The 25,114-nt window shown below is 42.3% G+C and overlaps 1 protein-coding gene across 2 annotated transcripts in view; it reads left to right on the top strand.

Moving 5' to 3' along the window:
- The first annotated feature begins 15,070 nt into the window (after positions 1-15,070).
- The window catches only part of AP1AR (adaptor related protein complex 1 associated regulatory protein), a 17,760-nt gene continuing 7,716 nt past the window's right edge, over positions 15,071-25,114 (top strand). Inside the window, exons 1-6 of one of the 2 annotated variants that reach the window (XM_035324313.1) lie at positions 15,071-15,316; positions 19,463-19,511; positions 21,186-21,212; positions 22,030-22,055; positions 22,859-22,955; positions 23,706-23,804. In XM_035324313.1, coding sequence (XP_035180204.1) covers positions 15,240-15,316; positions 19,463-19,511; positions 21,186-21,212; positions 22,030-22,055; positions 22,859-22,955; positions 23,706-23,804 — 375 coding nt within the window. In that variant the 5' untranslated portion in view covers positions 15,071-15,239. The remainder of the gene's footprint in view (positions 15,317-19,462; positions 19,512-21,185; positions 21,213-22,029; positions 22,056-22,858; positions 22,956-23,705; positions 23,805-25,114) is intronic. The other variant, XM_035324314.1, reaches the window with a different exon arrangement.

The raw sequence follows: 25,114 nt of genomic DNA, 5'->3' as shown, positions 1-25,114 counted from the left end.
GATGCAGCCTCAGAGGAATCGGCTCCTTCCCAGAGTAGGGAAGTTTACCACAGTGCCAGGAGAAAAGATGATACTTGAGACAGAGCTGTTATGGGGTATGGTGTCTCGGTTTTATGGCCATTAGATGTAAATTAATTAAGCCAAATTGTTTCTTGGCTTGTCCTGCCATCACCTTACGCCTGGAGTGAATGTTGCTTGCAGCAAGTGTTTCTGCTTCTGGAACCTGCCTGGGTCTGCCCAGGCCTATTTCAGATGCACCATTCACTGCTGATTGCATTTTAAAGTCTTGCAGGGGGAAAGGGCTCATCTTCTTGGCCTCGTTTGGATGAGGGTGTAATATATGTGAGGAAGGAGCCAAATTAGTCACTGGCAAACTGTTGAGGGCTTTCTCACAGAGGAGAATGCTGCCACTGAAGTGTAGACGATGAAGGTACAAGAGAAGTGGGTTTGCATGCTGTCCTGAACAGATGGTGGAAAGCAACCATTTCTCTGTCTTAATTCACAAACAAATTATCTATTTCCTAAGGCAGTGATACTCTCAAGCTTGCAGTATGTTCCAGGTACAATAAGTCTGTAGCAAGGAGATGAATTATTAGGTAAAGAAAATCTTTTGGCAACCAAGATCCCATTCTGTAAAGTGATCCCATTCTGTAAAGTTAAGAAGTCTCCTTGACTTGAATGAGATTTGAGTTTTTCAGCACTTTGCCTTGTAAATTACTTATTTCAAAAATTTTAGCTGGTTATCCTTCTAAATCATTTTTTAATTCCTGTTCTTTCTCAAAGCTGTTTTGAAAGCTGCTCCTCCCTCGGTAGCTGTTACCGAGGGGTGACGCTTACCGGTGCGTGCAGGACGGCAGTCACAGGCAGAGGCTGGCAGGTCTTTAACGCGACCTGGCCAGTGTCACAAAGCCTGGCAGCAGGTCTGCAGCGTTCCCCTGGCTGTCACTTTCTGCACTGATGCACCTCGTTAGGTGCTCCTCAGGAGCTGACACCAGCTGATACAGGATTTCCTCAGGCACTGCAGCTCTCTGAGCTCAGACGTTCTGCTGCTAAAGACGCTCAGCCTCTCTCCAGACAGCTGAGTGCTGGATAACTGTCCTTTGCTTCTCGTTAGAGTGGAAATGTATTCCAGCAGGCAGCATTCGTGTCCTCACCCTAACAAGATTAGGAAAAGCATGAGGATGCAGTTTTCCTGGGAGAACAAATATTTCTAGGCCTTCAAGCTTATTTCCTTAAGTCTCTCTGTGAATCTCGCTGTTGCAGAGAGGAAAAAAGAGAAAAATGGTCTTGAGTCTGCCCATCTGTGATGCTTAGTCAGATAAGAGAACCCAATGCATGCAAATATTTGACTTTTTTTGTTGTTGTTTTACATTTTGTTTCATAGTTTCTTCATTCCTTCAGTGATAAGAGAGATAAGAAACTATTTGGCTAAGATCTGAAAGCACGGGAGCTAACTTGGCTTTTCTCAGTTAACAGGTTCTTATCCCAAGGTCTGCAGCAGGTAAATTGCAGGTAACAACTTCATTTTTTAGCTTTCCTTCAGAATCTCTCTTTATTTTTGTTTTAGTGTTGTTGTTTTAATGTGTTGGGATGCAATCTTGGGACCTAGCTTTCTGTTGTAAAATGTTTTGGGGAGTCAGCTCCTTGCTGTGTGGATGCCTCAGTGGAGAAAGGACTTCTAGACAAGTTAGTTTTGACCCCGCACCTGGCATGGGTCGTGTCATTGCTGACACCTGTCTGTCTCTCCAGCTGGGCTTTACCAGCTCAGGGGATTTTTAATTTATCACAATTTAAAACATATATATAATTCAATGCTTTTTTTCAATCCTCCACCTAAATTTCAATATTGGTAGCACAGATCTTTTCTGATGCTACCCATCTCCCATCTTTTCTGAAAGCGTCCCTATTTTTTCCCCTTGAAATCCCAGTGCAATACAGATTGTAGAGAGGAAACAAAGCATAGCAATGTCCAGATATCCCAGAGAGAAGGCAGTCACTACCCCTACAGTGGCAGCACAGACTTTCTCCTTTCCTAGTGCTTCCGATATCTCCTATCAAAACCCATTTAACTTGGGATCATCTCTGCTTGGCCTCTTCTCCCAAGCAACAAGCGGAGGACAAGAGGAAATGGCTCTGAGTTGTGCCCAGGGAGGTGTAGGCTGGGTATTAGGAAAAAAAATAACTCTGTCGTGGGATCTGATATGTAGCAAAGGTTTTTTGAAGTGTCTGTAAAACATTGATCATTTGGTAGGGAAAGCTTTCATTTCTTCTACTTCCAGCACTGTTAATGATTTATTTGGTGTATGCATTTTTTGTACATGTATTCAATGAACATTAGAGTTAATTTTTATCTCCTGAATAATGTTGACTATGACATCTTCTATCTCAACATTTTTGTAGTATGTTTTTATTCAAATCAGCGTTCATTCTAATCCCGTTGCCACTCCTGGTGAAAGCTCTTCAGGTGCTGCTGCTGGCAGGGGATGGAGGGCAGCAGTCCTGTCCAGGTCCTTGTGTTGCCTCCATGTCAGCCAGGATGTGCTCATGGGTTTGAGGCAAAACTGCACCCTGGCTTTTCTGTCCTCTGGGAAAAAAAGAAAAAAAGAAAAAAAAAGAAAACAAACAGCAGGCCTGCTTCGTGAGAGCTGCTTTGAAGGCTGGCGCGTTTTGTGACAGAGGTCACCTGTGTCTCCAGTGACCTTAAGGAGGTGTCACACACTGCCTCTCTTCTGTCTCAGTGCCAGTGCTGGGGCAAGGATAATTTTGGCTCTATACAGGAGTGTCAAGCCTTTGCCTGGATTTCTGACTGGTGCTTTAGGAGGAATCCTTTGCCAAGTGCATAGTTATATGCAGTGCAACAGAACAGACCTTGAACCTAAATACATTGCAGGTAGGCTTCTGCCTTCCTCCTTTCAGGCTTTTTATAAGGAATATGTAGAACAGTTTCTCTCTCAAATGAAGAAATAGCATTTTACTATTATTGTATAAAAGGAAAACACACTCAAATAACACTTCTTGTTCCACCTCCCGTGACCTCCTGGGGTTTCCATATGTCTTACAGTTGCCTGAAGAGCCGTGCTACTGCCTGCTTCACAGTGGTGGCTGTGTCTCAGCAGCTAGCACACGATGCCAGCTGAATGTGCGTGGGTGTCTTTTGTGTGTTTTTGAATCAAAGGAGTTTCAATGCTGAAAAGCATCTTCTCTTGAGGAGAAGAAATGGAGCTTACTGTATCAGAGGTGTAGGCAGGCACAGATCCTATGGCATTATTACTGTAAAAAGCGCTGAAGCACTCCAATAAAAAGCTCAGCAGTTAATAGTGCCATACGTTGTGATTATTATCTTTGTTCATGTCTTCCTGCTCCAATGATTTTATTAACAGCAAGAACTTGCAAAACCATTCTAGCATTGCAGTTCACAGATGTGTAATATCTGTTACCTTCCTGTCTGGACAATGAGCTGTCACAAGTGAAAAAAAATTACTGGACCTTGGATTTGTTGCTTTTAGGATGGTCCTCTTCCTATGCTGCTGGTAATAATATACAGATGAACGGCAATTACTGTATGGTTTAGAAGATTGGCAGTGTAAAACCCAGTTTGAAATGACTTTACAAAGGCTTATTTTAAAAGATACTGCATGCACTACCCTAGATTTTTTAGGATGTCATTTCTTGAAACACAGCTCCTTCATCTTAGGTACCTGGGAAGAAGCTCCTCCTTCCCTGACCTGCCCAGCTGTAAGCACGGTGCTGTGCACTTCTTTCCTTACCACAGGCACGTGGAACTGTTCTCGGGAAGCATCTTGCAAATACAAAACAACAGCTCAGGTGAAGATGCAAATTAATTGTTGAATGTCTGTAAGGACCACAGAATAAGATGCTCAGCAACGAAAGGCAGCGATATCAGAAAGCCAACAGCAACTCATACGAGTGTGCTGTTTGTCAGCTCAGAACAAAACCAGCTGCAGATGATGTCAAATAGCACTGGGACTGGTGACTGAGTTTGGATGGCCTGAAGAGCCAGCCACTGCACAACTCAATTTGGCTTTTATTTACTTTGTGTATACAAGCTGTGCTGTGTACAGTCCCTCAAATGATCTCCATCCAGCTCTTCTCAGCAGTGTACAGCTTGGATATGTGTGCGCAAACCTGTGAATTTGTCCTTTTACCTTGAGAAGTTTCTGTAGTGCCTCTTGGCGTCAGGCCAGCCACCATCTTCTCCCCAGAATGAAGAACTTCAGAGCATTTCCAAATACTTTAGGGCTCTTAACATACTAAAGCACGTTCCAGCTTGGCCTCAGGAAAGCCATCTCTGTTTGTCTCAGAGGGGCTCCCTGCTTGTTTGTGGTAAGCGCAGAGCAGGAAACAAGCTCTGCAGTAGCATTAGCTTGTGCTGGATGCTGAGTGCCATCAAAGGCATTTAAATTATGCATGTGCCTTCTGGTTTGCCTTTGAGTTTATCTTCAGCAAGCTCAGCTTATTTGAGCCTGATGCTATCATAATGGGGCTTTGATACTTTCATACGTGTCTTCTTTAACAAGATAGAAATAGCTTTAAACATTTTCCTGTATTTGGCTTTTCCAGGAAGCTTAGCACATTTGTATCTATTGCTTGCATTTCCTATTTTGCCTTTTTAACAGTGAAATGGTTGAAATGATTGCCTGAAGCCCAGACTCCTTGGAGTTAGCAGGAAGTTGCTGTGCTTTTCTAAAATCGCTTACTTGAGACTTGCCATGCATGTGCTCTGTGCTTTATTTCCAAAACAAAAAACTTTCTCTTAATCATGAGAATCTATTTCTTAGAGGCATATATTTTTGATATCTGATTTTACAGCCAGGAGAAATGTGGCAGATCTGGCCTACCTGTAAATCAGTAAAGTATGGATACAGTTGGGAAAACAAGGTAATAACTCAGACTGAGACAAGGGAAACAAAGAAAAGCTGTCAGAGTGGAAATTGTATAGGTGAATTCCTCATAGTGAGGTTGGTGCACCTATCTTGTTTATATTTGCAGTAGTGATGGTAGCGGGAGAATTAGGCCTACAATAAATTTACAGAAGCAATAGTATCAGAAGGTTACACAAGAACACCCTGGCTAAGGTCTGAAGATTTTTTTTTAAAAAGGGGAGGGAGGTAATTTCATAGTGTGATGTGGAAGAGCATATGGTTAAGAAGGCACTCTAAAAGCTCCTCTGTTGAAAGTGACAAAGGAGGGGTAGCAGGAGTTTTGGCTGAGCACAGGATGAGGAGGAGCCAAGAATAAGATACAGCTGTCAGAAAATGTATTCCTGCATATTTTGGTCAGTATATTTTTACTAGAGTCACGTAACAACTCATAACATCACACTGATTATTTTTTTTTAATATAAAATTAATAACAAATTCAATCTGGTACAGAAGGGACTTCATGGAAATGAAGCTTTTATGGAAACTGGCTTATCGAGGTAGAATGAAGTCATAGGGCAAAGCACAAGGGTAAATAGGTAAAAACTGTCTGAAAGTAGTGTTAGCCTGGATATTAGCAACAGTTTTTAGACACTGATTTGAGTAAGATTCTGATGCAGTAGACTCAATGACAGTGAGCACTGTAAATAGCTTTAGGATAAAGCCTGATCGTTTCCAGAAGAGATGCTATGGGATGGTTACCTGCAAGATGGGGAGCAGGTCTCACCCGGCTCCCTGGCACAGCCACAATGAAAAGCTGAGCTGAGTTTAGCACCTGCCCTTCCAGAGACGTCAGCACATGGTGGGCACATTAAGTGGTCTTCAAAGATCCTGTTTTCACTCGTTTCCTCTGTTCTGGTTGTCAACACTTTGCAGCACTGTGTGTCACGCAAAGAGCTTATCTAACCTCATCTTTGCTCTGACTGGCTTGTTTTACTAAAGAATACATTTTCAAGGTAACACAGTTTATAATATGCTTAATACTGATCTCTGTTTCCTTTCTGTTCCTCTGTTTTCTTAGTACAAAGATATTTACCTACTAGCTTGGAGGCAGGGAAAGAAAGCATGATATTATTTCCTACTAAACAACCAAACTGATAGGATCTGTGTTTGCATCGTTAGATTGGAAGAAAGAAAGGAGTTAAACAATTAGGCTCTTAAGTCAAGTTATTGCTAAATTCTGCTCGCTTGCTTCTGCTTTGCTCAATAAACTGTAAATCGTAGCAACGTGCCCCCAGCATCCTAGCTTGGACATTCAATTACTTGTGGCCATAAAAGCTGATAATCTCCTGGTCAATGATGCAAGCAACACTTCCCATTTCAGTTAACCAAAATTGCTTAACAATTACAGCACCTTCCTCCCCTTTCACACGCAGCCCAGCAGCCCACAGACGTCTGGGCAGAAGCAGCTTTTCACAAGAGCCATGGTACGAGGGAAACCTTTCTGGCGCTTGTTAACAATTCCAATCTAACCCCACTCACCAGGAAAACCACAACTGTCACCGCCTTGGGGCTTCTGCAATTGGACCAAGTAACTCAAATGCAGTTCCTCGTCAGTAAATGTGTAATCTGCAAAGCAACTGTTGCAGGTGGCGTTAGCTGATGTACTTCATCGCCTAGTGAGCAAAGAAATGCAGGATTAGGAAAACATGGAGTCTGAATTCGGCTTTAAAAGGAAGGATAGCCCAAAGACTAGAGGTAAAGCCTTTTTTACTTTTGGGTAGTGCAACAAATAACACTAATTAGTTCCTCCTTACCTTTGCTGAAAGAGGAAGGCTTGACTCTACCTCCCCTTTTGTAAAGGTGGCAGGAAGAGGGGCAGAAGTAAGATGGATCATTTAAAGAATTCTCAGTGTTACATGGGATGGCATTCTGAGACCAGTGAGTTTATACTGCTTCAACCTGCACATAAAGGCTTTCCATCTCTGTGACATGCCTTTCAGAGCACAGGGTCCTCTGGAAAACAGGCAGTCACAGTGCAGGATGGTACTCCGAGCTTGTTGGTAGGCAAGGTTAAAACATTTATGTATGCTCTCTTTAAAAACACCTATGTACCTTGTTTGTGGCTGAAAAGAACACACAGAAAAGATGTAATTTAAGAAACTCTTTTCCAAATGACTTATTAGACATGATACTGTGTCAACACGGGCAATGTTACTGCAAGGTCATTAGTTATCTTCCACATGGCACTGAGTCCACCATCCCTGAGCATGAAGGCAGCATATATTATTTACTTTCCCTTAGTGCCTACAAACCTCTATGCATCTGGTGCTGTAAAAGCCAGTTGTAAGAAGTCATAACTGTTTCTAAAGGCTGATGGGTAAGGAAATGAAAAAAGACAAAGGGTTGAAAAAAATATTTTTCTTGTGGAGATGTGGAAGGGCAATTGGTGGGAGCTGAGACTTGTCTGTGATCTCAGAAAAGTCTGCAGGAGAGCATGGTTCTCCAAGTCCCAGTTTACTCCTTCAGCTCAATGGTCTGTGAACCCTCAGCATGCTAGTTTCCCACTCTTGCGTTTTTGCTGGAGAGCCACACTTCAGGAGCTCGTTCCATAATCTGTGAAAATGTAGGTAACCAGCCTGAACTCAGCCCAGTAACAAATTATAGGTCCTAGTCCTAGTAAGAGGAATAAACGTTTCTACTGGCATGAAATGATGTTGAAGAATTTGAGTGCACCAATGGAAAAATGGTTATCCTGTGCATGAGAGCCTCATTCAGAGATACAGCTCTTGCTCAGGAAACAGGCTGGTATTTCAAGATCTGTTACTGGGCAGAGTTATAAACACTCAAAGTATCGGCAAGTGAGATTTGACTGAAATAACTGAAGAAATGGCACCTGAGGGTGATGTGGTAGAAAGTAAAAAGAAACCTGCCAGTTGACTGACAAACCCAGTCGTCTCTTCTACCTGATGAAATACAGCAGGGGTTCGTTGGCCACAGCTTGGTGCTTCGTTAAGAAGTCATCGCAACAGTGGCAGCAGCACTGTGAGCTGTTCTGTGTCACCTTCTCAGGGGAGCGCAGGGGCTGCGATGGAAATGGCCCAGAGAGTGTCCCAGGAGCTGGGGGTCCTCACCTCGCTTCCCTGTCTGATCATGTAAACACAAAACTGGTCGACATCCTCTTTGTGAACCTGACATACCTGCCGTCACCACTGCCTCCACGTGAATGGTACGAGCGAGGCAGCCTACTGAGTATGGCTGGAAGGATTTCTTTTTGTCTTCAAAATGAATCAGATAGGAAAAAATCAAACACATTCCCTAATTTGCATTTTTATGGCTGTTTTGAAATGAGACACACAATCTTGCTTTGACTGTGTAGGTCGGTGCATATGTACCCATAACACTTTTTCACTCTGAAACATGTCACCTTTCTAACGGAATACTTATTTTCTTAGTGTCACCTATTTACTAACTGGAAAAGGTGTTATAAAAAGTAATTCTTGCTCCATTGGAAAACCTTTAGCTCCTGAAAAGTTACTCATAAAAATCCGAGGCATAACTAACACTATGCTTGCCCTAGCCCCACTTCTATAAGGATGTGTTTTCCCTGAAATACACCAGACCCTTTTCCACAGAGACTTTGTTGCTAGGTGATCTGCCCCGAGATAAATCAGTGCTGCTGGAAGGGAAGCACTGTATTGTTTAAAGCCACAGCATTTCGATGATTGAGCACTTTTGTCAGTCACCCGCTGCCATTAGCGCCTACCCACCCATCTTTATAATTCTGCGGGTGAAGGAGGAAGAGAAAAAGCAAAGAGCCCCACGACTGCTTCAGTCTGACACAGATACACACAAGGATTCCCCTCCACACCTCCTAAAACTCAGAAAGGATTCCCGGAGGTGCATGGGTGTCCCTGCATGATCACCTTCAGTGTCCCTGCATGATCACCAGCAACTCTAACCTCAGTGCTGCGAGTCTGCAGTCTACTTATATAAAAATATTTGAAGAACAATCCTTTTTCCATTCTGGATGCTGGGTGTTGGTCACTTTCCGTAGAAGGGCTAGAAAGGTGCGCAGTGCAAGACGTCAGCAGAAGCCTCGTGTTGCCTTCTCTCATAGGATCTGCCTTAAGCAACGTGCTCTAGACGGAGAAGGAAACCAAACCTGTTCGTGCCAGTGGCTGCTGCAGAAGTTCTGGGCTGACACCAAGCCCACCAGAAACCCTGAAGTAACTACTGTAAGCCGGAGGAGAAAACTTCTATATATATATATATATTTATGCCACTTCATCACATCTTTTAGTAAGAATGCCATGCCTGTCCCTAGGTACCTCGTAACAGGGGACTGAAGCTAACTGTGCAGAGTTAACAGAGCTGCAACTTGAAATAAGGACTGTGGATGAAGGCGTACAATGTAAAACACACTATATCCAAATGCATATATGTTCTATTACCACCACAATGGTGTTTGTAAGAAAACGTAGCAAAGAGCAGACAACGTGTCTCACCTGTCACACTGTTCTTTCAGTGTTCAAGTGTGTAGGAGCCCCTCTGCTGGACCAGGATCTTACTGCACTATCTGGACATAACCAAAAGGCAGGCCTGACTTCAGATGTAGCTGTTTTGCTTTGTTTGCCCCCTAACAAGGCTTTAAAATGTCATCTAGGAGACGACAAAAGTGCCACTGCATTAAACTGCTGTGCCCCAGCCCAACAGAGGCTGCTTTGGCCGCTCCTCTGTGCACCTCCAAAGGGCTGTTTTATGAGCTAGCGCAGCCCCTGAAAGAACAGAGACCTTTGCACTGCTTGCTTGCTCTTTAAAGATGTGATGTTCTTAGTGTGGATGGAATTTTGAAAGCTTGAGTGCTGTAACTCTTCAGCTGTAAGCACCAAGGTGGAACTGGAGTAGTTGCCAGTGTGTTGTGTGACCTGAAGTTCTGCAAAGGAGTTGTCATCAATAGCGCTAGTAGGGAAAGTGCCCTGGGATCATTGCCTCACACTTAAAAGGAAATGGCAGCCCCCACTTTTACACATTCCAGCTCTAATGGCAGGTTCAGAAAGGCATCAGTTATACTCAAAGGATGTTTTCTGGCTCTACATTAGGGAGGTGATGAATTGTAAGTGACACTACACTTCCCGTTTTTACTTTGGGGAATTAGCAGAATGAATAACTATTCTGGGGTCTAATATGTGAAGCCTGAAAACTTGTATTGTCAAAGATGTAACATTTAGCATTCTTCTACATTTATTTCTTCCCAGACCATCTGTTATAAGAGCATCATTCCAGTGTCAAACCAGTCGCTTCCTCTGGAGATCTCATTTTACGTGCCAGGGTAAATGTAAGATGCTAGTGTCCCCAGTACACCGAGCCGATCGGCGTGTGTTTTGTAAGTTCTGGCTCTGCTCTTTGTTTTCAAACTCCCAATTAAAACAAACTATTGCCTTTGCTATTCTCAGAACAGTTTAAAAATGGGGCAATCCCATTCCACTGAGGATGCTCTCCACCCTTGAAACTTATTTTCTTTAAAACCTTTAATGCCGCTTCCTAACTGCATCCAAGTAAGAGCTGGAGAAATGTTCCTATTTTAATCAAGGACACTGTGCTGGGGTCTTTCAAGTTCACCCTGTAGCCAAAAGAGTTTCAATACACCTTCCCACAGATAAAACCAAAGTGAAGAACAGCATGAAATTAGAGTTCATATTTAGAGCACAGGAAAGCAAACTGGTTTGACAGAAGCGGATTGCAGGTAAGTGGGGACAGTGCTTGCTCCTGTCTCTCCCTGGTCCTCTCAGTTACTGCCCCTTCTTGCTAAAGCACACGTGTGGCTGGGAGTTGTGCTGGTTCTCTGAAAGGTTTCGGATTAATGAGCAGCTGGAGATGACAACAATTTAACACAGATTTATGACAGCTAGAATGGTTTGACTGGCTGTGCTCTCATATTTCTGATCGGCTCCTAAAATTGTGGCTGTATTCGAATGTCCTGAGGAAATTCCAAAGGTCTTAACGCTGGTGGGCTGGCCTTTTATATCCCTTACAAAAATTAAACAAAAAAGATACAGTGGTAAAGAACTATTTGTAATAAGGGATACAATTGCAACAATAAATTAAGCCTGATGCAGAAGTGCAAGAGGAATTTGATTTGAAACGGGTATTTCTAAAAATAGGGTCAAAACCTGCTAAAATTCCTTCCTAAAAATGAACAGGCTTACTTCACGTTGGTACCTGAAGTGCTGATTGAATGTGACCTTCAATTTTTTCTTTCTTCCTGGTCCCTAAAACTTCCTCTGTTTTTCATTTGCCTTCCAGAACAGTTGCCAAGGTATCGGGAAGACAGGAATAGCCACAAAACAAATTGTGAGATGATGGCTTAAGTGATGCCTGACTCCTTCCTAACAAAGCCAGCCTAAGAGAGTGCCCGAGATGTGCTGGAAATCTACTTGGACGAAGTGAGTAAAAGGGCCTTATAAAGCATTCTCCCTTGAGATTCTTTAGAAACGTGGTTTTTCTTAAAGCCATTAAGACATAGAAAGAACAAATGACTAAGGAATCTTATCTTGGCATGAAAATGTGCAGTGGGCAGAGAGCCAAGATAAAAAAAAAATCAGTATGAATTCATTTAGTGAATATTCTGTATCTGAGCAGCTGTGCGCTGTGGCAAGGCAGCTTATGTTGCTAAGAATATGGCTGTGATAAAGGCGCCATATAATTTGCCGTGAAATGGATGTCCGTATTGGCGTCCTTACTGTGCATTGTATTTTAAAAGCACGGCAGCTTCTTAACATACCACGTGCAACTTAACGTTAGGGACGGAAGGAACCTGTTTACTTCAAGAAGCGCTTCCTATAGCAAAGTTTGTGCGTGTGTTTACCAAATGAGACTTAATCCAGTGCACTCTTGCTCTTTCCACTCTACTCCAGTGAAGGAGATGGCAGCTGATGTAGCAGCCCACGAAGGTAAGCAACTCTCTTTTCATTTTTGGCTTGTCCCACTGCTAACATTGACTCGTCTTGCTCTAGACATCAGTGTTACAGCAGAATTAATGCAGGAGAAAACAAGCCAATACAGTGCAGAATTATAGCCACAGAAACAAAGAAATTGTATGTGGACATTCCAGAAACAAAGGTGCTGTGCTTAAAATGAGTTGTGGGAGAAAAAAACAGAGAGCAACAGGAAGGTATAGTCCGAGAGACGCTGGTCTGTTCCAAAGACTACAACGCTGCGTAAGTCCTACCCCACCGGGTCACTAGGAAAACATCATACCCACCGACACCACGCCTTGGCTTGGCCATTTTCCCTTTTCTATTTTTTCCAACCAATTCCTAGACATTTCTCTTCCCAGTTTGGTGGCCCATATTTCACAGTCCAGGGGACTCTATTAGAAAAGGTCTCCAATTGCTATGAAGAAATTTACGATCGCCTGTCAGGTTTGACTACTGCAACATTTTTCTTTGGGATAGGAGCAGCATAGGCCTCACCAAAGCACTAATTCTGTGGAAAACAGCATCATGAAGCATCATATATTCCAATAATCCTTTCTGAAACCTGTATCATATTTCTCTTGAGTCACTTTGATATGCGTCACCTTCTGTAACTCATTTCTGATTGGCTTTTTTTCTCCTTCACACTCATTCTCACATCCTCTGTGCAATCACTGTAATGCACCTTTCAAGGCTGACCTCACATTTCCCAGAAAAAAAAATAAATAAAATCAGAGCTCGGTTGGCATTAATTTATTATATTCCTCCCACCTTCCACTGCTCATTGCTGTTGTAGCAATTGCCTCCTCTTGGTCCCAGCATCTGTTCAGCACTGCTGATAGATAGCTAACTTGGCAACTAATTAACTCTTTCACTGCTAATATACCACTTGTGGCTTCATTAAATTAAAGCTTCTGTACAGAAAGTGTTTACTCTAAAAGGATTTGCCTCCTTTGGTAGTATCCCTATGGTACACTTTTTACAGTGTACGCCTTCCCTCATGAAGAGCTGCAGTGATCGCATAGGCAAGGTTAGCTTGTTTTCACTGTACATTAAATATCCCTTTGCCTGTTACAGGGAAGGTAGGTGCAACCTCAGGGCAACGATGCAGGCAGAAACTCTCTTTTTGGTTGTACCTTCATCAGCAGTAAGAAGGGTACAGCAACTTATGAGAAAGGTGACTGAATGGCACTTGAACAGCCTACCTTAGAGACCAAGGAAGAAGCAGAAGAGAGGTCCCTGGCTGTATTTGCTGTCTTGAGGTTTAAAATGAGAGGAAGAAACCAAAGGCTTTTCAAGAATGCAGTGCTCTGGGTATCAGCCTGGCACCCCTTGGGTTTAATATGTTTATGGAAGATCAGTGAGATGATGCAGGGTTTGGCACTAGGTGTCCCTGGTACGTTGGCATGTTTGTCGTACCCAGATGACCAAGCAAGAGCCCGTCTGGTCCGAGCTGCGATGGATGCCAGTGTGCTGGGCTGGTGGACCAGACAAGGCGGGAATCCAGCTCTTCTCACTTACGGACAACATCCAGTGTCAATGGGATCTTTAGTAATCGGCGATTCCAGCCTCCTCGCTGCCGTGGGAGCGTACGCAGTAGTAATGCTATTTGCCTTTTCTCATCAGCAACTAACTTAAAAGAGGGCAACAATTTCTTGTGGTTACGGGTCACTGTTGTTGTTGTTGTTGGGTTTTGTTTGTTTGTTTTGGGTGATCATAATTTTTGTATATATAACTTCAGTGTTCACTTATGATGTGTTTTGCTGTGGTGCTACAATGTGGAGCCAGACAGACTGAAGGTGGTGAAGAGAAAGTGAGGTGTCTTGCTAAACTGAATGGTACCAGTGCTTCAGATACGTTTGACAGCCACTCAGTTGGTATCTGAATGACATTTACTGAGTTCACTCTTAGTAATACGAGGGAAGCCTTTTTCTCTTTTGTATTGTGATGCCCATAGCCAACAGGAGCCTTGAGATGAATTCCTCTCCTCAGAAGTGTGATCGCTGGCAATGCATTTTCATACCGGCCTTTGGAGACCTGTAATATTTTTCATTTAAATCGATACTGCTGTCAGCTCTTCTGGTCTTCCATGACCACAGGAAATGACATCCACCGGGTTAATAAGAAAAGTGCAGAAGAGTTTTAAAGTCACTGGCTAGAAGAGTTCTTCCTGGAAATTAAACTGGCAGTCTTACAGTGAGCACAGCCCTGTGTCTAAACCAATAAATAACTGGATAGGTTTCATTTTTCAAGTACCTACTGGGTAAGGTAGACATTTATGGTATCTGCAGCAGAGTGCAACTGGTATTTCTGTCAGTGTTGATTTTGGACCCTTTCAGTGTGGGGCAATAGCATTTCTTTTATATATCGTTTACCTCGTTATACCGAGTAACGCGTGGATGTGCAGCGTGCCCTCCACACGTTGTTTGTCTCACTAGTTCTCAGAAACGCTCACCTAGAGCATGTCGACGCAGTGTCGGTTCTGATTTTTTCTACGTTTGCCAGAAAAGTTCAGGCGCCGTGGTCTCTGCCGGAACCATCCATCACCGTTCTTGTAGCTAAACCTCAGCCAGAGAAATAGAGGTAGCCTGTGTTAGGTACTGGCTTTTACGCTTGTCACACAAACAACTGGTCGTTTAACATTTTTTTCGTAATGACGTACCCCACTGGGAGAAGCTAGGGATGAGGCAGGTTGGTGATCTTTCCAAGACTGAAATTACAGACGTGGGTGGGGGGTTGGGGGGGTTGGTTTTTGACGTTGTTTGGTTGCATTTTTGGTTTTAATGCAGTTTTTACTGACACACTACGTACACACTGTAGTGACCACGTGCCAAGGCGCAGGATTTCACAGCTTGTTATGTTTCTCTTCACGACAAAATGAAAACAGGAGGAAAGGAAGAAGAAGGGTCGCAGCTGTGGTGTGCGACGGTGCAGCTGGTCGTGCGGCGTTACCTCCTCCCCTCCGAGGCAGGGGCTCACCTTCTGGGGACGAGCCGCCTGCCTCTACAGGTGACAGCGCCTCGCCCCCTCCCCTTTTTGGTGCAAAACGAGCACTTTTCGGGGCCCGCCGAGGGGCGGGACGGTGCCGCCGAGGGCGGTGCCAACGCGGGGCGGGCGGTGTAGGCCTCTGCGCAGCCGGCGCGGCGCTTCCGCCCGCCTCCTCCTCCTCCTCCTCTTCTTCCTCCCCTTCCTCCTCCTCCTCTTCCTCCACCTCCTCCTCCTCGCCGCCCCCAGCCCGCCCCATTGTTCCTTCCCCGCCGCCCTGCCAGCGCGGCCGCTGGGGCCGTTTGAATCGGCGCGGGGCGCCAGTGGCCCGCAGGGAGGAGGAGGAGGAGGAGGAGGAGGAGGAGGAGGAGGAGGAGGAGGAAGATCCCAGGATGCGATGGGGAACTGCTGGGCGCGGTGGTGCTGCGGGCTGCTCCTGCGGAGGGAAGCGGGCCGGCTCCAGCGAGGCGGAGGGTAAGCGGGCAGCGCCGCTCCCCCTCTCCCCTCCCCGGGGCGGGGAGGCGCCGGCTCCGCCCTGCTCCTCCTCCTCCTCTTCCTCCTCCTCCTCCTCCTCCTTCTCCCCCCGCAGCCGGGCTCTGGCCTGGGGCACAGCCGGGGGGGCCGGGGGAGGTGAGGGGCGAGCGGGAGGCCGGCTATTGCCGGGCTATTGCCGAGCAGCTCCCGCGGGTCCGGCGCCCGTTTTGTTGCAGGGACCCCTGGGGTCGCCCCTCAGGGGAAGGGGGCAAGGCCAGGGCTGTTCGTGGATGGCGGGTGTGTGCCTGCGCGGCGTCGCTTAGCCACCCGTCCCTTGCCCTGTAACCTGAGGGAAAGATAGCGCTCGATAGGTTCTTGCTTTGCACGTGGTTTTTTGGTGGTCCTATGGTTATCGGCTAATAGTCCTTTCCTGGCATTCAGGGGTAGCGATCGCAAAGCGGGCTTGCCCTTGGAATGGGTGGGCTTGGTTGTGAGGTTTGGCGGGTCTGTGCTTGTTTTGTGTCTGGTTTTCCTGCCCTGCCACCTTCAGCTAACTTCCAGGCATTGGGTAGGAGGCAGAGTCCACAGAGGCACAGGATCGGCTTTGATAACAGCAATTCCTAGATATGCTGCTATCTTGTATCTTAGGCTCCGCTCTAAAGTGGCTATTGCCTATACGTTTTTTCCTTATTATTTTTTTTCTGTATGTTTACAACACTGTGTTAGTTTGGGGTGGGGTATTGTTGGCTTGTTGTTCTTGCATGTTCATCGCTTCTTGCAGCAGCATCTCTAGTGTTCGGCATGGGGGCACGTCTCAGTCATGAAGTGTCACTGGTCAGCTTCCTGCCGTGCCCAGCTTCCTTGTATTCTCCAGCTGGTTTTCAACAAGCTCTTCCTCAGGTTGCCAACTTTCTCGCCAGACTTTGTGTGTTTTGGTGCCTTTCACGTGGCTGCCAGGTTTCTGCCCGCGTGGCTCTCAGTGGCGAATATGAATGTGGACACACAGAACTAAGAAGTGTCATTGTCTTAAGCTGTGCGGGATTCATGAAGGATTCATAAGGATTCATAAGAGCATTCCCTCAAGGTTGTTTGCCATGATGGCTTAGCTACTCAGGTCTGCGTATATTCCTTCTGTTAGTCCAACAATAGACTCTCCTTAGCAGTGAAATAAAGTATTGTCTGCTGCTGCGATGTTAAACTACTGCGTATGTTCCTTCAGGCGTTGCCTGTAGTGAAGGGTTTTAAGAAGTGCCAGCAAAATGAAACGGTAGTGCAGGAAACAGACTTTTCTAATGGGGGGCCTCCTGTTTGGATTTTCTTTTAAACTCTGAAACTGGAATATCATACGCTTGTGGTCAGCTTATGAGAAAAGGATCATCGGCGCTATCTCTTGCAGTCGGGCAGAGCATGTCTCAATAGACGTTTGTTTTCTGCCTGGGCTGGTATTTATGGAATGGTGTTGGAGTGTTGAGCAGTTCAGGTGTTCTCCTTAAGGGTGTGCAGGGAGAGACGGGGAATTGCATTAAAATCAAAACTGTGAAATGTTTGGTATAGTAAGTTTCCTAAGTTTAAAAGCTAGATTGCTACCAAATTCTGCAGATCCAGCTACGTCTCGAACAGCATAATGTAGCTTATAAAGTTAATTGTGATTATTTCAGTCACTCAGACTTATTTATTTTCTCTGAAACTGGAAGTTCACTGTTTTTTGATGCTCAAAGATTTATCTGTAATAAGTAAATTCCGAGTTAAGTAATTAACAATATAGTTTTAACAAGTATTTCCAAGACCTGGAAGACTCTAAATTGTGTTCAGATACTTGAGGATTTGTGTATGAGTTGTTGCAGTGATTTTAGAGTTCATGTTAAGCACATGTAGAGAGAAATAAAACATGAAAGTCATCTTCAGTATAGGTGAAGTTCACCTTTCTGTAAAAACTGAAACTTTTGGTAGCTTATTATTTTTTGGGACTGTCCTTAGGCTTCTGCTGAAATAGTTTTGCTTAAAATACTACAAGCTGCAGTCATAATTAGAAAGTAGGCCATTGCCGCTTTGTCCCAGTGTTCGACCGTAAGGATTCTTACAAATAGCTAAAATAAGTAAATAAAAGAATAACTAATATAGCCCCTATGTACGTTTGTTTCTTTAGATGGGGGGAGGGGTAGTTATCACAAAGCAAAATGTAGCAAAATCAAAACAATCCCTTTCACCACTGGTGTGAAAAAAAAGCAATTTTACCTCATCGTGATTTTAATACATGAAATGCTATTTTTTTGTGATGTTTTTCATGCACAAGAGGAGAATATGGCACATATATGTGAATGGAGTGTTTTAGAGTCAGTGTCTTCAGTTGCTTGAAGGCTGACCTGATAGTCTCAGTAGGTCCCATGGCCTACCAGCTGAGTTGCTTCCCCTAGTGCCTTTTAAAACCCGTGTGTTTCTAAAAGTCTGTTCTAGAAAATAAAGAGACAGTGGAGCTTAAATTAGAGTAACAAAAGCTGTAAGCATTTTAGTTGAGGTTGGAGTGTGTAGGGATAAAGTTGATGTCTCCACTTCTCAGTCGCTCTGGGGTTTCAGGGCTCCAACTCTTGTGCAGAATTAGGTCTGTTACTGAGTCCCTGTTGAGCAGGTGGCAGGAACCCTAGATCTTCCCTGAAGTGTCACCACTGTTAGTATATTTGTAGCTATGTTGAGTAAGCCCACGCTGCATTGTCTTAGTTTTCCATCCATTTACTGCACAATTCTTGCAACTAATCTGACTGCAGCTCATCTGTGTGAAATAAGCGAGCATGTTTTCATTAGCCCTGGTGCTGTAAACTGGAGGTGTCCTTTTGTTGGAATACATGGTCCTAAAACAATTCTGTGTAACAGTCTTACTAAATTAGATTCCTAATGGTACTGGCTCCTGCACACCAAAATGTTACACACAGGAATAAGAGTGAAATTACTTCAAGTGTTCATGCCACATGTCCCAGTTACAATGAAGATGTAGCGCATGAATTAAAGTGGCCATTCACTGTCAGTTTCATAGCAATGAATCAACTGGAAGTGGTTCTTTAGGGCCAATTCTGCATTGCAAGGTACAGGCCTATATATAAGGAAGGGTTGACCACGAGTCCTCGCTGGAGCAGGTTGCAGTTTGCTAGGAGAGGCATGTTCTGACTGACCTCCAAAGGAAAATGGGATGGGGATGAAATACGATGTGATTAAAGTAGTTCGGGCTTTGGCCCATGTGTTGCTTTCAGTGAAGTGGCAGTAGGTGTTGATTGCAAGTGCAGAACAATCTATTCTGCAAGTATAGAAATGCCTGAGGCCCTGGATTTATTCCTTGTATCAGCGAGGAACTGCACCAGGAAACTCTGGTTTTACAAAAGTTAGATGAAAGGGATGTTTTACTGAAGCACCACTTTGAATTTACTTTTGGATGACAGCCAAACCTCGTTCACTGGGTAAATTAGATTTGGGTAACTCAATACTGGATTGGCATTTATTTATTTTTACAAAGGATAACATTGAGATAGATTAAGCATTAAGAAGGAGACTGATTCCCTGTATAAAATTCCAGCCAGACTCTGAATTTTCTAGCTGGGAAGTATTGTCTTTACTTTCGTAGACACATTCCTCAGAGGCTGTTGGTTGTTCTTTAGATGGTTGATCTTGCTTCTATGGATGTGGGGGAAGTAGAACATCAACCTTCCAGCTGCATCAAGCTGTCAAAATAGGATACATTCTTTAACATTGACATTGTACAAAATGCTATGGTCATAGAGACTTCTAAGTGCCACGATGGACAGAAGGGCTTTCAAAATTTGTCTGTATTATTTTTTTTCAAGACAAGTATTATTAAAGGTATTGCAGACATGCTCAGTGCCTGCCAATGTCAAGTCCATCATGCTGATAAGTGATTTCTCTCATTTGAGTCTGTGTTTTCTCCAGTTCTGTACAAGAAGTTTAAATGTTTTGCCTGTGCTCTCAGCAACGCAGAGCACAGGTTGACAAGTAAACATGTTTAGTAAGTGAAGGTTCTATATTCCTTTTATATTTCAAGTATTGCACAAGCTATTTAAAATTAAGTATCAAATTTGTTTTTCTTCTGCTGTGAATTGAAACGACGACTTTTGTAGAGTAACTCTAGGCTTGTTTTTACAGATCAAAGTATTTCAGAACATGTGCAACAGGAGAACACTTCACTATAGAGGTGTGTGCTTAAACTTCCTTTTTTTTTGGGGGGGGTGAGATTGGGTGGGTTTTTTGTTTGTTTTAGGGGGAAAAAAAGTGGAAAAAGATGAATTCTAGCTATGCCTTTAATGCTTCTTTGCAGTTTAGGTACACTGAAATATTCTAGGTTATTCCAGATTGAATTGATGCTGTGCTAGGTGGCAAGTATGTAGTTCTTGTGGTACCTCAGAACATTAATACATCATCTCGCTTTAATCTATCATTTGTAAAGAAAAGCCATCTGTTGTGATCTGACATAAAGAATCTGTACCCACCTGATACTCACCGCCAGAGCATTCCCAAGTCTGTCAATCGTGTCTTTCATCCCTGCTTTGCTAGGAGTAATTTTCCTTTTCTGCTGGTAAGTGCAGGGTATTTAGTTCTTGACTGTGGGATCATGATTCTGATTCTATAAAAAGCTAGAATCTGCTGAGGTTTATTTATAGTTATATATACAGAGATAGATAATCTATCTATAAATGCATTCTAGTCAGTCTTGTTCGCTACATAGCTCCTTTCTTGGCTACTGAATATCACCCCTTTTTGCCAAGGGTAATGTAAGGTTAATTTGTATAATGTGAGATTCTCAGAATAACCTGGCTTACTTTCATTGGCGTTTCTTATGGTCTGAAAGTCCTAGACCTTTCAGATGTCCCCATTACTGAGAATAACAATAATTAATTGCTGCTTTGGTTTTCAAGAAAGGGTGACAAATATAGAGTGGGGGAAATCTGCTTTTAGCACACAGCTTCCAGTTGTGAGAGTTCCTGCAGCAGTGATACATGATAGGAAAATGAAGGGTCCGTCTTCCCTTCAGGTTCCTCATACTCTGCTTACAGCAATTAGTCAATACAGAGGTCAGTAAGGAGTCTTGCTGTAGGTACTCTCCATGCTTGACTGTGTTTATGATTACTATCATAAAAACAACATGGAGAGTTTTCACTTGCTTTGTTTTGTGTTACGTGATAGTTCAACTTCTGCTGTATGAGTTCATGCAGCTTGAATGCTGCAAGGTGTTCTAGACCTGTTTGGTTTTTTTTTTGTCTTCCTACCATAAAGCATTACATTGTTTTATTGACCTTTAGCATCTTACGTGCAAAGCTGGGGTATGGGGCATGTGTGTTTTATTTGTTTGTTTTTAGAATTGTGTGTAGAAAGTAACCTTATGTTTTCTGTAAATTAAAAAATTCTTCAAATACTTTCTGATCATTATCACGGTTGCCATGCAAGGGGGAGGTTACTTACATCGTACCTCTCACGTTGTGTACTTTTTAAATTGAATGTGTACTGTGGTATATTTAATACTCATACCATTCACTGCTTGTATTGTAATGCTTCAGATACATGGAATTATTAACAATCGTATAAGCCAAACAAATTTCATTCTGATCAGGGCCCTCACATAAATTGTAGTGAAATTTTGACTCTTCTTTTTAGGAGAATGTAAAGTTTTGGGGGGGGGGGGGAGTAAGAAAAGGCCTACTCTAAATGTAGTAGTAGTTCCTCAGAAAGGAGGAGGTTCCAAATAGCTTTACAGTCCCTGTATTACTCTTGGAGTAGTATTTTTGCAATCACATTAAGGATGATATTTACCTCAGGTGTTTCGTGACTAATTATATTGGATTGTAAAGATTGTTTACTTTCTTTTCTGCAGTTCGAGAACCTCGTGGAAAGTGATGAGGTAGGTACTTGGACCGTGACGTGAAACCTGCTAGTACAGTATGCTCACACAACTTGCAGTTGCAAGATCTGTATCTTCCTCCTACTTCATGCTGCGTACACTTGCTTAAATTTAAGTTGCTGGAGTTTTCTACTTCGGGCTTTGCTTGTTCTAGGAATGAATGAATATTCAATGCTTTGGGAGAGATTAAAAGCTGAGAGAAATCTGTCTGGGGGGAGAATAGGAGGTAACGCTTTTTGGAAGTGAGCACTAAAGGTATTAGCAAGACAGAAAGATAAGCAAAAAAACTTGAAGGAGATTTTTCTTCTGGTATAGGTCTTGTAAATGACTCAGCACTTGCCCTCTGAGTATGCAAATGGACATGAGTTGCTTTGCTAAGGAATGTCTTGACAGTTACAGGTAAACTGGCTGAAGATTGCTTCAGAATAATACTAATTGGCCTTAAAACTTCACTCTGAATTGAATATAGGTTAATAATGGTAGGGGGAAACATATTTTCAATACCCTGCTCTGTATTTAAGAACACAAAGTCTAGTAGTGTGATTCCTGAAATACACAACTGGAATATTTATTTTCAGTTGGAAGCACTTATTTGTTTTACTTAGTCAGCCACTTTGGTTGACTGCATGATAAAGATCTTTTGAAATTCCAGATTAAAACCTTGTGTAAGGGAGGGATTTTTTTCTCCCCAGTTATAAAAACCAATATAAGGGAGAAACTCATTTCATATTGTGCACTTTTTCCTCTCTTAACACTGATTGACTAATGAGATTCTCAAAAATTCAGTGTTTTGTTTTTTCTTTTTCTAAATATACAGGGGGAAAGTCCAGGAAGCAGTCACAGGTAAGACATTGAGATTCAGGGTCTCTCTTTCCCTCTGCTCTCCTGTTAAGTTATTAAATTAGTTGAGACTTCCTGTCAAAATCCATTATTGAGTGCATTGTAAAGAGTCTTTATTCTTGTTCTTGGGGGCTGCCTTTAAAATTACACAGCCATTTGGGCTGCAACTTCAGTGATTTTTTTTTATTAATTTTTTTTGTGATCATGGTAATATTTGTGTAAGCAGTAGAAACTTAGAGGCCTGCTGTATAGGAAATGTATGAAAGCCCTCAATTATATACTTTGGTTGCCTAATTCTAGATGTTTTGTATTACTTAAGTTTGATTCTCAAAATGTTGTTCCATTCAGCAGTCCCAGAAAAATAATATGGCAAACATTATAGTATTACCATAATGCTCTTCTAACGTTGTTTGTTACATACATAAAATTAGGTAGCAAATGAAAAGGGGAACAAATTACAATTAGGGGATGTGAACAAATAAGGAAAAAGTGAGATTTGCATAGCCATGACAGTTCAACCATTCTATTCTGGTAGTTCTGTTAGCAAAAGATGTTTTGAGGGTATTTTTTATAAAATGAAAAAAAAAAAAAGCCTTATACGGGGAAGGCAGGACAGCATTATCTCAAATAAACAGGAACTTTGGAACTCTGTGCTCAGGAGTAGCAGGCCAAATGCACAGCTTGTTGAATTCGCTTTAAAGGGCGAGTCAAGAAAGACTGTGGATACATTTAAATTACTTTTGCAGCTTAGGGTTGTCATGAGTAAATAATGGTTAGTCTTTTTGTTTTTCTCTTGTGCTTTTTAGACCGTTGACTGATGAAGAAATTGCTGACTTGAAAGAGAGGCATTATGACTCCATTGCTGAAAAGCAAAGAGCTGTTGATATGAAACTTCAGTCAGAGGTAAGCAGTTATGGTAGCTAGTATGGTGCTGGTAGTTTTTCTTTTTTAAGTCATTAAGGTGAACCATGAGCACAAGATTTCATTCACGTGAATGTGTTTTTTGTTCATTATTTGGCATTTTTTAGTCAACAAGATACCCAGAGAGATTGCTGTGCAACCAAGTTTGCATCATAGTTTTGCTGCTTCTTAGTAGCTTCACAGCTGAAGAACGAAATGAATAGTCTGGCGCTCTTATTGGGATCTGTTAAATTTGAACCATCTTTTCTTTGTATGAAAGGCAAAATGCAAAGTATATTTCATTCAGCTTTTCTTGTGCTCAGATTTTTTCAGAGCTTTTCTTAAGGAAAAGACAATTTCTCAGTTTTGATTCAGAGTGTTGCAGTAATTAATGGAATATGATGGGGAATGCAACAGAAAATGAGAATATTTTGAATAAAGTAGCAATGAAATACGCAGCTGAAGTTTGAAGTCTTTCACTGGGCAGTTCATAATGAGAGGCAATCATGCATTTACAGCAATTCACTAGTAATGGTTATTCAATAGGATAATGTTTTATCTAAATTTCTTGGGTTGTTTGTTGGGGGGAAGCTGTTAGATTCAGTTAATAAAGAAAAATGTTTTAACTAGAATCAATTTTATTTTATTTTTCTTTTCTAGTAGTTATTTTGATTTATCGAACTTAGAATTTTGTTCATAGGAAGATAGATAGGTTCTGCTTTTGTTAACCATTACTGTTTTGTTTATATACAGTTAGCCTTACAAGAGGAGAAGTTAAGAATAGAAGAAGAGGCTTTATATGCTGCACAACGTGAAGCAGCCAGGGCAGCAAAGCAGAAAAAGCTCTTGGAGGTGAGGGGAAAAAGACCCCGATATATATCAGAGCTTCTCTTCTGGTTTTATGTATGCAGACTTTCCTAATATCCTTTATATCTCAGGAAATGTAATGAGGAAATTGTGGCTTGTAAGTTCCAGTAAGGAAAGAAATACGTTATCTGAAAGTACATCTGATTGGGATAGCTGAAAATCAATAGAATTCCTTGAAACAGCTCATGACAACAAATATAAATTTTTGAATGATATCTATGATTTTTAATCTAGAATTAGCTTAACAGATTCCTTAACATTATATAGAAATTACTGATCTTTATTGTAAAGAGATCTGTGGTGATTTCCTAACTAAAAACCCTGAAATTAAGGTTTATTTAAGGTAACTTAGGTTTATAAAATGATCGCACAAATTTATTTGCACTTATTTGTTCCCTGTCTCTGTGGTTTGTGCTAACCTGAAGATAATAAGCATTTGAGTCATCTGAATTCACTGTTAGCCCTGCTTTCAGCAGGAGGTTGGACTTAGATGACCTCCTGAGGTCCCTTCCACCCTTAAATTGTTCTATCATGTTGTGATTGTATGTGTAGTAGCCAAAGTCCAGTCATAAGCAGTCTTTATTGAGTATATAACTGTGCCTACCTTTAGAAGTCCGGTATCTATGCTTTTGGAGCTTAGTCAAGCAAAACAAAAGTCATATTTTGATGTTCTATTTTCTGAAAACAGTTATTGTTCTGTTACAGCACATATTACAGAGTGTTTTCATGTGGCAGTTCAAAGAATTACATAACAGTGCATTTAATGTTTCAGCATCTTAATAAGCTATTAAATGTCTTCTCACACAGATTTCAGGTTGTCAGAAGCATGTACATTAAAAAGAACGCTTTCAAAGCTATCTGTTCATGTTTTAACATGTATGGTTGAAAATGTAGCATGTTCAAGGTAACTATCTGCCTGCTAGACACGGGGCTTTTGTTCAATTAAAAGTAAATTTTTAAATTTTCAGAATTAGACTTATGGAAAAAAACCTGAAATCTATGGGAGATATAGGCCAGATCTTTCACTCGAGTGTTTTGTCTCTCAATTCAGAAGTGAATGAATTGAAATTTGCTATTTGCAGACTGGTAGTGATGACTCAATTTTCATCTAATAATTGATATTACTAAGTATGGCTCAAGTCTCACTTTAGATTTCTCCTTCTGTCCTCTTGCCATCTAGGGTGGGGAGGTTAATTCTTTCTGACTCTTTCCAATGTTTCTATCTTTTTCTAACACTTGTTATATATAAAGTCAGGAAAAGTATTAATTTATGCTTGAGGCTTTATGCCTCAAGC

Source organism: Oxyura jamaicensis, chromosome 4, assembly GCF_011077185.1.
Source record: "Oxyura jamaicensis isolate SHBP4307 breed ruddy duck chromosome 4, BPBGC_Ojam_1.0, whole genome shotgun sequence".
NCBI lineage: Eukaryota > Metazoa > Chordata > Aves > Anseriformes > Anatidae > Oxyura > Oxyura jamaicensis.
The sequence above is the reverse complement of the archived record's forward strand: the minus strand, read 5'-3'. Positions and strand labels throughout refer to the sequence as shown.